Raw genomic sequence first — 16,226 nt, forward strand, 5'->3', positions numbered from 1 at the left:
CTTTTCTGTTTGGGATATGGGAGGGAGGGTGAGGGGTGGTGGGATGGGGGGGTGGCATTGGATTATGGTGAATTTGAGCTGTACTTTGGTATTCACGATTCCTTGTTGTACACCATGTACATTTGAGTGTTTGTTATTCCATTTTTGAAAAATTTAATAAAATATATTTCTCAAAAAAAAAAAGTCTGACTCCTATATCTCTGATTAACAAGCTTGCAACTTAACAATATCTTGATATTATTTTTTGCTTTTATAATTTTATTGTATACTTCTTGAAAACTTTCAATAAAATGTTGATACTAAAAAAAAAAAATGAAATAAGTTTCCCTGTCAGATATACTGTATTGGGGTTTTTTATAATGTAATATCTCAAAAATCAAAAGTTAATAATGCAAACTGTACCCTTCCTTCATAGGAAGCCAGTGTAATTAACTCAAAAAGGATTTAGCACTCTCCCGCCAATGCCCTCCTAACAGTAATCTGGCTGCTGCATTCTGAATAATTGGCAATGGGTAAACTCATATATAAGATATTATAATAATCCAGAAGGCTTAACAAAAGACGAATGTTATCGTTGTTAATGCCTTCTGGTTTAAATTAAAAAATGCATTTTGTAAAACAATGGCTATCTGATCCTTCCCAATCCCATCCTGCCCTAATATAACCCCTCAAACTCTCACAGACTGTTGCTGGATCAATCTCTGACCCAGGAAGCAGAGTTAGGTCAGTTGGGGAAATGTCGCCAGTACCCAAAGAAATGGTTTTGCTTATTTTAACCAGTTATGCAACTTGACCAAACATCATTCAGCCTAAATGCAGAATCTTTAGTTCCCTCTCTAATGGAATCAGTCAAGTTTTATTCAAATTATTCAAGTTTATTCAAATTATTTGATTAAACGCTTTTCCAAATTACGAAGCATTGTACATAAGATAAAAATGAGATTTTAAAGAAATCACTTATACATAATATATTAATTAGACCAACAGGGGTAATTGCTTTTAAAAGACCACGGGAAACAGTAGGAAGGAGGGGAGGAAATACAATTTTTGAAGAAAAAGTACATAAAAGGGAAGTACATTAGGAGGGTAGGAGGAAGAAGATTAATGGTAGAAGTGGGATCGAATGAGAGAGCCATTGAAAATCTTGTTTTAGAGAAGGTAGAAATCATAAAGTATTACCTCTTAAATGAACTTTGTTTATTCAGTTAAAGGCTTTATATACATCAGTCCATGCTATTCACTCAGTGAACTTGAAGTTGAAACATTCATTGAGTGGACAGCATGGACTGATGTATATAAAGATTTATGAACACTTACAGCACTAACACGGTGAACATAAGGGTTTGGCAACATCTGAGAAAGGACCTGAGTTCAGCAAGCCGCCAACATTCACTGGCAGTATTTGATTCAGATAAGTACATGACTTTATTGGTTATTCATTATAAGCTGAATGGCTAAAGGTGGATAATAGAGGGATGATGCCATGATGGTTCCCTTTAATTCATGGCCCTTATCTCAGATATGGCCGTGAAGGAGGTGTACTGAGCACATCACATTATATCGCATTAGAAGATTATTTATTGATTTATTCAATTAAAAACATTTTAAGTGAATATATAGTGGTGTTTAAAATACATTTTTTTTTTTTTTGCTAACAGAGTATATAGGTGAATGTCAATTAATTGGTTGTTTCCCATTAATTAATAGTAGTGTGTGACATGAAGGAGAGAAACATTTTTATCCATCCACAAACCAATATCTTCTTTCACTGACATCACCAACATAGTTTCAGTGCTATTTTTCCAAAATCCTGTCTGGGCCTTATCTTCACACCTCCTCCTCTTTATGTGTGTGGCTTCCATTATATGAAGGTTATTTGTAAAGTTTGGTATTCCCAGACCTCAGATAGTGGTGACTGGAGAGCAAAATTGTTCAAAGGCAACATACAAACATTTTTTTTCTAGGGACACTGGATTAAGTTTTAATGCACAGTTTTAAAACTGTCCTGGGTGTCTAATAAAGTGAGCCCAGTACAGGAGCATCCAGTCATTGTGACATCACTGATGAAGTCACCTCTTACTGATAGAACGAGGCATTGTGACATCACACTGTCAATTCCTGGTTACCAATGTTTGAAATTCTTCACATTCACTGCTCAGTACCAGTTAAAGAGCTGAGACACCTCTACACACAGCAGACCCCAGAGGAAAGAGAACATCTACTAATAGGCAAATATTCAGCACTCATCTGACGATAAGAAAAGGTAGGAAGTAAAGAAAGCTGTAGCTTGGATTTTTCATGGGTTTCTATGGTTTTGAAGATTTAAAGTAGCGGTCCTCTCATGATTTACACAAACATAGTACATAAAATTCAGTTTTTGAAAGCTAGCATTTACATGTACTTAGCTGCACCGGTACAAATAGGTGTGCAAGAGTGGCATACGGTTACAGTAAATGTTACACTCTTTAGAGCAGGGGTCTCAATGTCCTTCCTTGAGGGCCACAATCCAGTCGGGTTTTCAGGATTTCCCCAATGAATATGCATGAGATCTATGTGTATGCACTGCTTTCAATGCATATTCATTGGGGAAATCCTGAAAACCTGACTGGATTGCGGCCCTCAAGGAAGGACTTTGAGATCCCTGCTTTAGAGCATTAGTATGTTAACCTCTTTTATTATCATTTTTTCTGTCCTCTCCCTCTGTGGCTATGCCTCAGTGTCTGAGTTTTCCGCTTTGAACAGTATTCAGTCTCGCTAACATCTATTAAAACAAAGCATAGCAGAATCTACATTTAACTTTATTCCAAGGTCATAGAAATCTCATTGCAGTTTTAGTTTGGTAATTCTTGGAACCCAAAATTCTGGGACAAAGTTAAATGATGTTTCCTTAGAAAAGAGGTGTTACAGTTAAGCCTAGTTAGGAACAGTTTGATGACACAGAGGGTCTCAAAATTATTATGACTAGAGCTGACAGATATTTTCTTTAGCTTGAGGTAATTGGGAATATTTTCTCTCTTCCCTCACCCTAATGAGTGATTTGCCAATACTCTGCTACAAGAATATGCTGCTTTGCAGATAACCAGTAGTCATGCCCTAGTTATGCTTTTTCTTAAAAAGCAACAAACCATTTATTTTTACAGAAGAATTGACTGATCTGTGGTTGGTTCCTAGGCTGTACCTTTCCCGGGGCCACAGATCATCGCCTCAGTGCAATGTGACAAGAAAGAGTCAATTCTTACTTACCCTAATACTGTTGGAGTTGGATCTTGAAGGCTTAATTCTTTGACTGCCTAGATATAAGATATTAACACAATGGGCCCCTTTGCTTCCTGTAGAGCTAATAAAACTGTCTGATGTGCTTTGAACCTACCCATAATAAAATAAAGATTCTATATCAATGACTGAAGATCCTGATTTTGGTCTAATACCAGAAATGCCAAGTCTCACTCATTAGGAGCAGGTTATTCTAATAGTGTTGTGATTAGGAGTTTGCAGGGGGGGGGGGGGGAAATGTTCATTTTGTTCAATTTCCTATATCGCCTGCAGGTGTTTTATTCATTTTGTTTTATTTTGCTTTTATACATTGTCATTTTGTTTAATTTTTGTTTCTATAAGTAGTACCTGGAAGACTGAGCTTTGCTCGGGAAAGTGGGTGAATGGTTATGATGGGATTGTTGTTTGGGTTATCTTGTATAGGTATTGGGATGCACATTCCTGCCCAGTGATTCTTGGGCTCACTGAGTTGTAAATGAAAATAGTCTCACCTCTCTTGCCACTTTCATCTTTTTCCTCACCCCTTAGTACTTCTTTCCTCCAACCTGATTCTCTCTTCTGTGAACTCTCTATCAGCCCCTACTGTTTGAATTCCATGCAGTTCCTCTCCCTGTCCTTTTCTGTTTGTTTTTCAGCCCATCCCTCAGCCACTTATCTTTGTATCACTGTGCATGCCTCCCCCTGCTGGCATTTAAGTTTTACAGTATTCTCTCTTTTTCATTCCATATGTTCCCCTCACAACTCCTTAACAACACTGCAGCTCTTCTGTGTTGTTTGCTGTTAGTTCATCGCTCAGAGATTTCTTAGCCAGTCAATAAGCTGCAGAGGAGATAGAACCAATTGCTTATGAGACATCAACCTTCAGTTCAGCTTTTCCCTGAAGCCTATTGGCTGGCTAAGGTTCTTTAGGAATGTCTGACCAATGGGCTGCAGAGGGAGGCAGGAGCAGTATCTATAGAGACAGTACCTTAGCAACTTTGAGTCTTATTTTGTTCCTGCAGCCTATTGGCTGGCTATGCTTCCTTAGGAATGTCTGACTAGGGTTACCAGACGTCCGGATTTCCCGGACATGTCCTCCTTTTGATGTTCCCAAGTTCAAAGTTTCCTGCCGATACAAAAGAAAAATCCTTCTACGTTCTTGTGTTTCTTTGGTTATATCTGGATATATCCACACTCTATGACCATAAAAGGGAACTTTCATATTACAGAAGTAAATTTTCATCATGTTATTAAGATCTTGTTCAAAAATGAAAGATACTAACAAAGTTGATTTTTAAGTAGATTCAGATAGTGGATCTTCTATTACCGCTGAAAGATTATTTATGGTAGATCTAAATGCTATCATTCCACAGGTTTCAATATTTTCTCTCCTTGAAGATTCTTCTTAGACATGCTCATAAAATTAAAAACAGTAGCAAAAAAAGAGAAAGGCATTTCCCCAATTCATCACTTGTTGTATTTAAGGGAATTTTGTCATTGACACAAATATTGTAGGCAGTAGTATGCGAAGAATTGCAAAGGGACTTGAACAAATTGGGGGAATGGGCGGCGACATGGCAGATGAAGTTCAACGTTGAGAAATGTAAAGTATTGCATGTTGGAAACAGAAACCCGAGGTACAACTATACGATGGGAGGGATATTATTGAATGAGAGCAACCAAGAAAGGGACTTGGGGGTAATGGTGGACATGACAATGAAGCCGACGGCACAGTGCGCAACAGCCGCTAAGAAAGCAAATAGAATGCTAGGCATAATCAAGAAGGGTATTACAACAAGGACAAAAGAAGTTATCCTGCCATTGTATCGGGCGATGGTGCGCCCGCATCTGGAATACTGCGTCCAATATTGGTCTCCGTACCTTAGGAAGGATATGGCGTTACTCGAGAGGGTTCAGAGGAGAGCGACACGCTTGATAAAAGGGATGGAAAACCTCTCATACGCTGAGAGATTGGAGAAACTGGGTCTCTTTTCCCTGGAGAAGAGGAGACTTAGAGGGGATATGATAGAGACTTATAAGATCATGAAGGGCATAGAGAGAGTAGAGAAGGACAGATTCTTCAAACTTTCGAAAAATAAAAGAACAAGAGGACACTTGGAAAAGTTGAAAGGGGACAGATTTAAAACGAATGCTAGGAAGTTCTTCTTTACCCAACGAGTGGTGGACACCTGGAATGCGCTTCCAGAGGGCGTAATAGGGCAGAGTACAGTACAGGGGTTTAAGAAAGGATTGGACAATTTCCTGCTGGAAAAGGGGATAGAGGGGTATAAATAGAGGATTACTGCACAGGTCCTGGACCTGTTGGGCCGCCGCGTGAGCGGACTGCTGGGCATGATGGACCTCAGGTCTGACCCAGCAGAGGCATTGCTTATGTTCTTATGTTCTTATGTAGTATTAGTGTATTACAAACCATACCATCAAATTTTATAAGACAAGGTCCTGCTGAGACCACACCCCAAATTCCTCCCAAAAGTAGTTTCACAATTTCATCTTAATCAAGCTATCAACTTGCCTGTGTTTTACCCACCTCCATACTCATCAGTAAAAGACCAGAGATTACACACACTAGACTGTGGAAGAGCTCTCACCATTTATTTGAATCAAACAAGATTCCAGGATCATCCTTCACAACTGGTTTTGTCAATATGGATCTATCTTAAATCCGAAACCAGTAACCAAAAATACAATTTGGATCAAAAAAACTTATACAGTTCTGTTATACAACAACATCACAATCTTCTTCTACTTTGAAGACCACCCTGTTACTAGGCCTTCACCAAATGACCTCACGACAACTCAATGTGCTGGTATAAGTAATATGTATTTATTAATAATAAATAACACCTTACAGAAACAAATCTTTCAGCCAATTGAGTCAACAGAGAATATATACGTCAAGCTGGCTTGAGTATACCTGGGATCTGTCCTGATTAAGCCATCAAAAGACTGTCTTTTTATATATTTTTGACAGCCTAAGACCACGTTAGTACATATTACATTCTTATTTTCTATTGGCTATTCACAATTTGTCATTTCTCTCATTAGTTCATTGATTGGACAATATTTTACTTTTCTGAGTCATATTGCATGTGATGTCCTGTTTACCCAAAGGTCTATATAATTCCCGACATATGCCATTTTAATATCAAGAATCATCAATTTTCCGAGCAGGGCCCACCCATTCCTGGACTTATCTGTACAGTAGTCAATTTTATATTCTTAATTAAGATATGTGGTAATCCCCTTCTGTTCTAATGCTGGTAGTTTCCATTCTCACAAATAAACGTCTGTTTTATGATACTCAGCAGATGTTTTGCTAGTTGCTGTGTGAAGGATGAGTTTCAATGAAACTGCTTATTTTACCAGAAACAGAGATTAAATGAGAGCTGACAGTTTGTTCACGGTGTTTTCAGGCCTGTAAAATGTATTGTCATTTTTCTATTAATCTGGGGATTTCAGGGGGTCTGTCTTCACCTCCAGTTTTATGGAGGTCTTACCTTCTTCACCTGTATGCTCCTGTACAGGTCTTTTCCTTCTTCTTCCTCAACTTCTATTCCACATGTCACAGCCCATGCTTTACAGGTTATGGGGGTAATAATTAAAAAAAAAAAAGTCTAAAAAGTGTCCTAAATGGCTACTTGGATGATCAAAAAGCCTGTTCGTCCAAGTACCCATAACCAAAGCTGGTTTTTAGACGTATCTAAAAACAGCTTGGGCCTTTCCCCTGCCACAGAGAGAAAAGAGGTGTTTAGAGGAGGGGAAAGGGCGGGCAGTGGGCGGGAGGTGGGCCGACCTACACCTAGGCGTACAACACCTATAACCAAAACAGTTTAGTTGGCACTTAGACCTGTTTGACTTAGACGAAAGAAAACAAGGTATAAGTGCCGAAAAAGGGGCCATGGCCGCGGGTCGGCTGGGGGGGCGGTCGGGGGTTCTGGGGGGCGGACATTGGGGGGAGGGGGGTTTGTTGAGGGCAGGAGAGCCTCGGATCCTTCCTGCCCGTAATTTAGTGGGGAGTGGGGGTAGAGAGTCGCCTGGGCCAGGAGGGCTTGGGCTCCCTCCTGGCCCGAACGAGTCGGGGGTGCCGCAGTTGGCCGGGGCAAGAGGGCTTGGGCTCCCTCTTGCCCCGATCGAGTCGGGGGTGTCGCGGCTGCCGCAGGGCAAGAGGGCTTGGGCTCCCTCTTGCCCCGATCGAGTTGGGGGGGGTCGTGGCTGCCGCGGGGCAAGAGGACTTGGGCTCCCTCTTGCCCCGATCGAGACGGGGGGGTCGCGGCTGCCGCAGGGCTAGAGGACTTGGGCTCCCTCTTGCCCCGATGTTGTCGGGGGGGGGGGGGGGTTGGTGGTTTGACATGGCAGGAGGACTTGGGCACCCTCCTGCCTGGATCGGTGGGGGTGGGGGGGATTCTGTAACCGGTGTTGTTTTTGACAGACACCGGTTACAGAATCCAGCTTTTAGGCGAAGGACTGGCTCCTCCTTCGCCTAAAAGCCCTTCTGTTGGACGTTTTTTTGTTTCATTATGGTTAAAAAGTGTAGACGTGGTGTGGGTGTACTTTTAGACGTAGTGGAGATTGGACGTTTAGGCAGAGGAAGGTCATAATCAAAACATGGACGTTTGTTTTGGTTATGGACACCTTCCCTGCTTCTGGGTTGAACGTTTAGAGACTTAGGCCAAAAGGGGACTTCGACGCTTTTTTTGATTATGCCCCTCCATGTCTTCTACTTGGGTTCACCTAAATCATGCATCACCCTGTGATATCTGTTTGGCAACGACTTGGACATCACATACATTCATAAGACAATACTGTATTGACATGGTGTCACAAGATGACTCAGCTTTTTGCATCAACACAAATCAGTTCTTTTAGTTTCATTAGATCTTGCCGCAGCTTTTGACACTATTGACCATTATCTCTTATTGCAACGCCTTTCTTCCATAGGGATTGCAGACCAAGTCCTTGAATGGTTTCGCTCTTACTTTAATAATAGAACCTCTACAGTACATTTTAATAACGAAGTTTCAAAAGCCTATCATTCTAATTTTGGTATTCCCCAAGGCTCCATCTTATCTCCTCTTTTATTTAATATCTATTTGGCTCCTCTGCTGACTCTCTGCCAATCAATAGGGTTTACTGTTTATGCTTACGCGGACGATATACAATTATTGCACCCTATCGAACCTAATAGCCAAACAGAAATTCATTCAATAAATCTCAAATTAAATAAAATTCATGACTGGTTAAATTCCAACAAACTTTCTCTAAACATTTCAAAAACTAACACTCTCCTCTTCTCCGGTAAAGAGGGAGTTCAACTAATTTCTCCGATCACCATAGAAAATAATTCTCTTGCACCAATTACAATTACTAAAATATTAGGTATCCTATTAGATAATAAATTAACATTTCGTCCACAAATTAGTGCCTTAGTTAAAAATTGTTTTTATAAATTAAGAATGATTCGATCACTGGCACCGCTACTTGACGTTAGTTCCCTAAATATTTTGATTCACTCTCTTGTAATATCAAAAATGGATTACTGCAATTCACTATTAAAAGGGATCTATCATAAAGACATAAAACGACTGCAGCTTATCCAAAACACAGCTATCAAGATAATCTTCGGCGCAAAGAAATTTGATCACGTTACCCCTTTACTTCAAAATGCTCACTGGCTGCCTGTCTCATACAGGATAACTTATAAAATCGCCCTATTAACATTTAAAACTTTACAGTCCAATACACCAGCATTCATAGATAGACTTTTGATTCCTCATGATCCGCCGAGAGCATTAAGATCTGTATCTCAAAACAATCTCAATATTCTATCTTTAAAAATAATTGGCACTCGTCGCACATCCATTTTCTCTGTAACAGCCCCAACGATCTGGAATACTCTTCCTTTAGATTTAAAAATGGAAGAAAATTTAAAAAATTTTAAAAGTAAATTAAAGTGCTTTCTTTTTAAAGATGCCTTTAATTGAATTTCTTAAATTCTGAGATATACCAGCTTTTATTATTTCATTTAACTTCCCAGTCCCTTTCGTGTTTTCCTTGAATGTTTCTCACATTTTCTATATCAATTGTATTTCTCCCCTCCTTTCCTAATTGTGTTTTGGAGCCTTCAGGCCCATAATTACCCTGTAAGTAATTTGTCGTCAATACTGAAAATTTTTTTATATAGATATGTCTTAACTGTTTATTTTGTTTTAATGTTATATTAAACTCTGTACAACGCTTTGAAGTATCGATAAAGCGTTTAATCAAAAATCTGAATAAACCATAAACAATACTGCAAACATCCTTATGAGGTGTCTGTCAACTCACCTCCTCCACCTTCGAACCAGGTAATAGAAATTTTGGTATATGTATATATCTACATATATTTCTAGATAGCATAAAAAACATTTAAAAAATTTGTTACCTTCATAGCTAGGGAGTAGAGAATGACACGGGGGAAATCAATTTGCCCACAAGTTTTGTCATTGTCCTTGCCCCATTCCTGTAAGCTCTGCCTTTACCGCACAAGCCTCGGAAACTTATGATTTTAAAGTGTTTAAGGCTTGTGCAGATGAGGACAGAGCTTAAAGAATGGGGCAGGGCCAGGAAAAGAACTCGCAGGAACGGGACAGGATGGGAAAAGGAGTTCCCACAGGGATGGGGAAAAATTTTTCCCTGTATCAATCTCTACTAGGGAGGCACCTATTGTATGGCTGACCAGATCTGCTGTCCAAGGAGAAATAGATGTTGCTTATCTGTAACGGTAATTGTCCTTGGACAGATGATCTTACATAAAGCCACCCTGCCCTCCTGAGTTGACACCAGCTTGTTGAGAACTGAGGGCTAGATGCACAAAACACGGCCATTGAGTCCATGTGAGTCGTTGTTGGCTGATTTTTTGGGATGACTCTGGAACAGTGATTGATGTCCCAACAAGTTTCCATGCAAATGATTTGCATGGAGGTTCATTGTAAAACCATCATACCAATTGCTCTGAGAGCGACTTGGACACATGCACAGAGCTGGTTTGAGGAAGCCCCAACAGCTGAGCAGCAAGGGAAATCCCAAAGCAGCCTCCCACCACTTAACTGTTGAGACTTTTTTCTTTAATTGCACAGATATTGTACATGTGTTACACATGCACAATATCTGCCCCATTAGAAAAATGCCGTGCCACTCCCCTCCCACCCCCTGCTGATAACAGCCCTCCCTGCTGACCCACCCTGGAGCCAGAATGGAGGCAGTACTATTCCTCCTGGAAGGCAGGTGGCATTCAATGCAAGGGTCGACTGCAAAATACAAACCTGGAATTTTTTTGGGGGGTTCCCTGTCAGTTTAGATTAGAAACAATTCAAACTTTAAAAATAATTACATATCCCACTGTATTATGAAGATGTGGAATATGTGTAAATATCCCTGTTATAATTGTAACTGGGAGTATCACCAAGAGATTCAGGATTGTAAGTCCAAATTCAACATAGAAGCAATGTTAACAAGGGTTTGTGAATATTTTCCCCAAAACTTACAGTGCTAGGAACAGGGCACAAGAAAAATCTTTGGAGTAAATCTCTAAAATATCTCCAGAAGGCTTTATCAGCTGCATTCCCTGAACAATCAATTCAGCTCCCCAGCCCCATGGCTTCGGTTGAATGTGCAGGTCTGGCCCTTAGCCTGGAAATCCAGAGCTCACGTCATAATTACATACCTGCAAGGTCTCCTGTATTGAAAAGGAGTCTTCCGCTTGGGAAGGCCATCTTCTGCACATAAGCAGGAAACTCCCGCCTAATGTGGGAAACTCAAACAGGTGCCAGCGGCTCTGGATGTGCGGTGTCAGTAATAGAGAATGACACGGGGAGAAATTTTTCTGCTTAAATCACTCTGAATATCAGCCGGATAACGTTTTCCTGTTTTTCCTGATTTTATAAGTTGTGGATAAAACAAAGCAATGTTCTATGAGTCACTGCTGCATCTAATGAAGGACAGCTATTGTGACATAATTGATGAGGTCATTTCTTAAGCTTTGCTACAATGAGGTACGTATTATGACATCATAATACCAATCCTGACTACCAGAGATGAAAACTCTTCATAATAACTATGCAGTATCAGTGTAAAATCTGAAACACCTCTACAGACTGCTCCCAATTCTGAAACCAATTGTAAGCCCCATGGGAAATAGAATTTTTACCTGAGGCAAATATTCAGCAGTCATCTAACCAGATAGTTGACCCCTGCCCTATGGAAAAAGTAAGAAGCAGAAAAAGCCCCAACTGACTGGCACATTGGATTTTTTACAAATCTCCACGGATTCAAGCTTGAAGATATATGCTCCCATGCTCTCTACATCTTCCAGCAGTGATAACTAAGTGATGGTCTCACAGGAGCAATGTTTCAAAATGGATTTGTTTTACGGATATAACAGTAAAAATATTACCCTCACTCCTTACATGGGAAATTCTGTTTCTTCCTTCCCTTTTGGTACCAGTGGAATTTCACTCATTCCTTCTATTTGTTAGAATGCCTGCCAAAGTTTAATGATGGAGATGTAGATTCTGGATGTTTACTTTCATATTTCAACACCTTTTGCACATCTGGAACAGAAAATGTTGTTAACTAACCCCCTCCCCCCTCTTTTACAAAAGCATGGCACAGTTTTTAGTGCCAGCCGCAGCGGTAATAGGAGCTGTTACCGCCGTGGCCAGCGCTACAAACCATGCTATGCTTTTTTAAAAGGGGGGAGGGTAAGTCTGAAGGTCTATAATTGTACATCATTTGTTATAATCTATTTCTCTGAGATCCATTCCTTCTTTGACTCGAGGAATGTACAATCCTGGCATACATTCATTCTTACAAATGACCTCATGAGAATGAAGTAGTTCTCATCCAGTTTTTCAGTCTTTAAGAAGCAAGTCTACAATGTTAAAGCTGTATGGGAGTGCAGGAATTGCCAGTTGATTCATGGCTTGTATCTTATTCCATAATGCTAATGCACTTTTCAATTTAAATTTTTGTCTCTTACAATAATCTTTGCTTTTCTTTTCTCTCAGTAATTTATGATTGTCACTCCTTCTTCAATTCCTAGATATTTATGTTCACTTTTATCTGAGTCATCACAGTCAAAAAGATGTTTTCAAGTTTTGCTCAACTTTTCCCCATGAAAAATTGTCTTTGCACATTTGTCCAAACCAAAGTAATCTTTATGCCATCTGAGAAGCTTTTCACCACTCAGAGTTGTTCTAATGGTTGGTCACTGGAACTCTAGAGCTTAAAGTCATTTATAAGCAGCATGTGTGACATACTCTCTGGATCACTACCATCTTTGGGCTGTGGTTTTAGCCTTAGTCCTAAAGAGTTAATAAGAGTACTCAGCACATTAAAAGTGCCAAACAAAACAAACATGGTGACATTTATGCAGTTGCAAGCTTTGTTTCCACCTGAAGCATTTGTCACATTGAGAACATTTAAATGGTTTATCTCCCGTGTGAACCATTTTATGAACATCCAAGCATTTTTTCCACCTGAAACATTTATCACATTCCGAACATTTAAAAGGCTTCTCTCCTGTGTGATTCATTTCATGCAATTGCAGGTGGGCTTTACGATTAAAGCTTTTATTACATTCAGAACATTTAAATGGTTTGTGTCCCATGTGAATTATTTTATGTTTTTGCAGGTCACTTTTCTGACCAAAATGTTTATCACATTCTGAACATTTAAATGGTTTTTCTCCAGTGTGATTCATTTCATGCAAATGAAGGCTACCTTTCTGTCTGAAACATTTGTTACATTCAGAGCATTTAAATGGCTTATGTTCTGTGTGAATCATTTGGTGTTTTTGCAGGTCACTTTTCTGAATGAAACATTTATCACATTCAGAACATTTAAATGGTTTATCTCCCATATGACCCATTGTGTGCAATTTCAGGTTGCTTTTCTGACAGAAACTCTTATCACATTCAGAACATTTAAATGGTTTTTCTCCTCTGTGATTCATTTCATGCAATTGCAGATGGGCTTTCCAATTAAAACTTTTATCACATTCAGAGCATTTAAATGGCTTGTCTTCCATATGACTCATTTCATGCCGTTGCAGATGGGCTTTCCGATAGAATCTCTTATCACATTCAGAACATTTAAATGGTTTGTCTCCTGTGTGATACATTTGATGTAATTTCAGGTCAGATCTTCTTTTGTAACATTTATCACATTCAGAACATTTGAATGGTTTGTTTCCTGTATGATTCATTTCATGCAATTGAAGGTCAACTTTTCTTCTATAACATTTATCACATTCAGAACATTTAAATGGTTTGTCTCCTGTGTGATTCATTTGATGCAGCTGTAGATTATCTTTCCTTTTGAAACATTTATCACATTCAGAACATTTAAACCATTTATCCCTAGAATGAGTCATTTTACGTGGGTGCAGGCTGCATGTCTGATTGAAACATTTATCACATTCAGTAAATTTAAATGGTTTGTCTTCTCTGTGATTAATTTGATGTAATTTCAGGTCAGCTCTTCTTTTGTAACATTTATCACATTCAGAACATTTGAATGGTTTGTTTCCTGTGTGATTCATTTGATGTAATTTCAGGTCAGCTTTTCTTCTGTAACATTTATCACATTCAGAACATTTAAAAGGTTTGTGTCCTGTGTGACTCATTTGATGCAGTTGTAGATTATCTTTCCTTTTGAAACATTTATCACATTCAGAACATTTAAACCGTTTATCCCTAGAATGAGTCATTTTACACGGGTGCAGGCTGCATGTCTGATTGAAACATATATCACATTCAGAACTTTTAAATTGTTTTTCACGGAGGACAGCTTCTCCTAATGCATCAGTTTTGTGAGTATCCTGACAGTTATGAACTTCAGTTCTATGCCTGGGTATGTGATGCTCAACAAACTGTGAGTCTGTGGTGAAGTTTTCCTGAGTGCCAGCACTTTGAAAATGTCTCTCACCTTCTTTGATTCCTGCTGTTTGCAGAGGACTTGGGCAGGAGTTGGAATTTTTCTCTTGTGTGTTTGATTCTTCTCCTTTATGAGCTATTTTTTTCGCTGAAGTAAATGAGCTGTCTCTGAAGGGGTCTTTGTGATTCCATTCCTCTCTTTGCTTCTCATCGCACATTTTCATTCTTTTACCATTATTCTTTAATCTATCATCTGGTAAATAAAAATGAGAACATGATCCTTAATTTTACCACTTTGGAGAAGGGAATATATAAGAAACTATTCCTATATGATTATTTAAAAAGAGAGCTGCTTGGCTGTTTCCAAATGAGACATAACAGAAAGCCGTACTACTTATAAAACAGGTACAGGTAGGCAATGGCACATAAACAGAAGGATGACAGGCCATATCTGATCTCATCCTACTGGATCTGTGCATCTCACCCTCACCTCCAGTCTGTGCAAAGAGCCTCTTTACTCTGATTACATTCACTAACCAAAAACTCTGCAACACTGTGCTGGATGCCTGGGATCAGGATCCTAACAGCTCAGACCTGACAGCTTGTAAGAGGAGAGTGTGGCAAAGTGATTAGAGCTACAGCCTCAGCGCCCTGCAGGTGTGGGTTCAAACCCCACACTGTTCCTTGTGACCCTGGGCAAGTCACTTAATCCTCCACTGCCCCAGGTACATTAGATAGACTGTGAGCCCACCGGGACAGATAGGGAAAATGCTTGATGTACTTAAGAGTGTGGTTGTATAATTACAAAAAGGCGGTATGCAAGTCCCAATCCTTTAAAGTAACTGAATCCTAATGACACAGAAATAAACTGAAAGCCAGGGTACTTTTGTAAAAGGTCGCCTAGCTGTGAAGGTGAAGTAGCTGCCTATTTAGAGCCGGTTTTGTAGAGACATATGTAAAGCAATTCCTATGAGCGTCAGAGCAGTTACCGCCCCTGCCGGCGCTAAAACCCGCACTATGGGTTCGTAACAGAGGGGGTAAATTAGGTACTCACCTTACATACACATTGTTTGTGTGTAAATGTTTAGAATCATCTCATATCCATGCATAAGTAAGCACATGTTTCTGTAAATGCCCATGCTGTATTCTACAAATACCTGCTTTACCTGCAGAGTGGGTATTTGCAAGGGGGGCGTTCACCTTGGCAGAGCATTTGTGAGACTTTACATGCATCCCCCCTGCATTTAGATGCCCACACTTTCACAAGGTCTATGGCTGGCATTAAATGCAAGCAAATAAATGTCAGGCACACTGGTGGGCCCCGAAGAGATTCTGGGTGTGCCACAAGAGATTCCAGAATTTTACTTTATTTAAAAAAATTCCCTTCATAAATATATACTAGAATAGATGACATGCCTGTTGCGTATACAAGAGTCTGTCGATGTTATGAGCGTCTGTGTGCGTAAGGAAACAACCGCTCAGACAAGCATCATTCCTTGACCTGACTGGGCTTTGAAAAATTTTATTTTTATTTTTTATGCAGTAGTTATCCTAACTTGAGCAACAAAGCAATCAAGACGTTGTTACCGTTTGGATCATCTTATCTTTGCAAACTTGGATTTTCACCTCTGTCAGAAATCGAAAAAAAAAAAAAAAAGAGAATGCCTGCAGATGGTGGATGATAAGGGCATCAAAAGTCAGGCACCAAGATTTAGTGTGATAATTCTATAATTCTTTCTGGGCACCCAGATTCCACTTTAAAATATTAGCTTAAATGGCATATATGTGCCAATATTTAGGCATGCCAAATTATACTATGTCAACAGCAGACATAAAGACATGCATCTAAAGGCAGCATCTTAGCCCACAACTTACAGTACTATTAACTTATGTGCGTAAATATAGGACCCACCCATGTGTATGCCTCTTTGCATTTATGTATTAACAAGTTTTGCATCCATATTATAGAATACTGCTGAGGGTGTGGCTCACTCTTACGTGCGTTAAGTGCTTTCACTCTATAACATACATGTGCAATCG

At 39.5% G+C, this 16,226-nt stretch overlaps 1 protein-coding gene across 2 annotated transcripts in view; it reads right to left on the bottom strand.

Annotated features, from left to right (window-relative positions):
* Positions 1–8,234: 8,234 nt before the first annotated feature.
* LOC117358060 (zinc finger protein 665-like) overlaps positions 8,235–16,226 on the bottom strand; it is a 56,892-nt gene continuing 48,900 nt past the window's right edge. For both annotated transcript variants that reach the window (XM_033939496.1, XM_033939497.1), the window contains exon 11: positions 8,235–14,439. In XM_033939496.1, coding sequence (XP_033795387.1) covers positions 12,644–14,439 — 1,796 coding nt within the window. In that variant the 3' untranslated portion in view covers positions 8,235–12,643. The remainder of the gene's footprint in view (positions 14,440–16,226) is intronic.

Source organism: Geotrypetes seraphini, chromosome 3 (assembly GCF_902459505.1).
Source record: "Geotrypetes seraphini chromosome 3, aGeoSer1.1, whole genome shotgun sequence".
Classification (NCBI taxonomy): domain Eukaryota; kingdom Metazoa; phylum Chordata; class Amphibia; order Gymnophiona; family Dermophiidae; genus Geotrypetes; species Geotrypetes seraphini.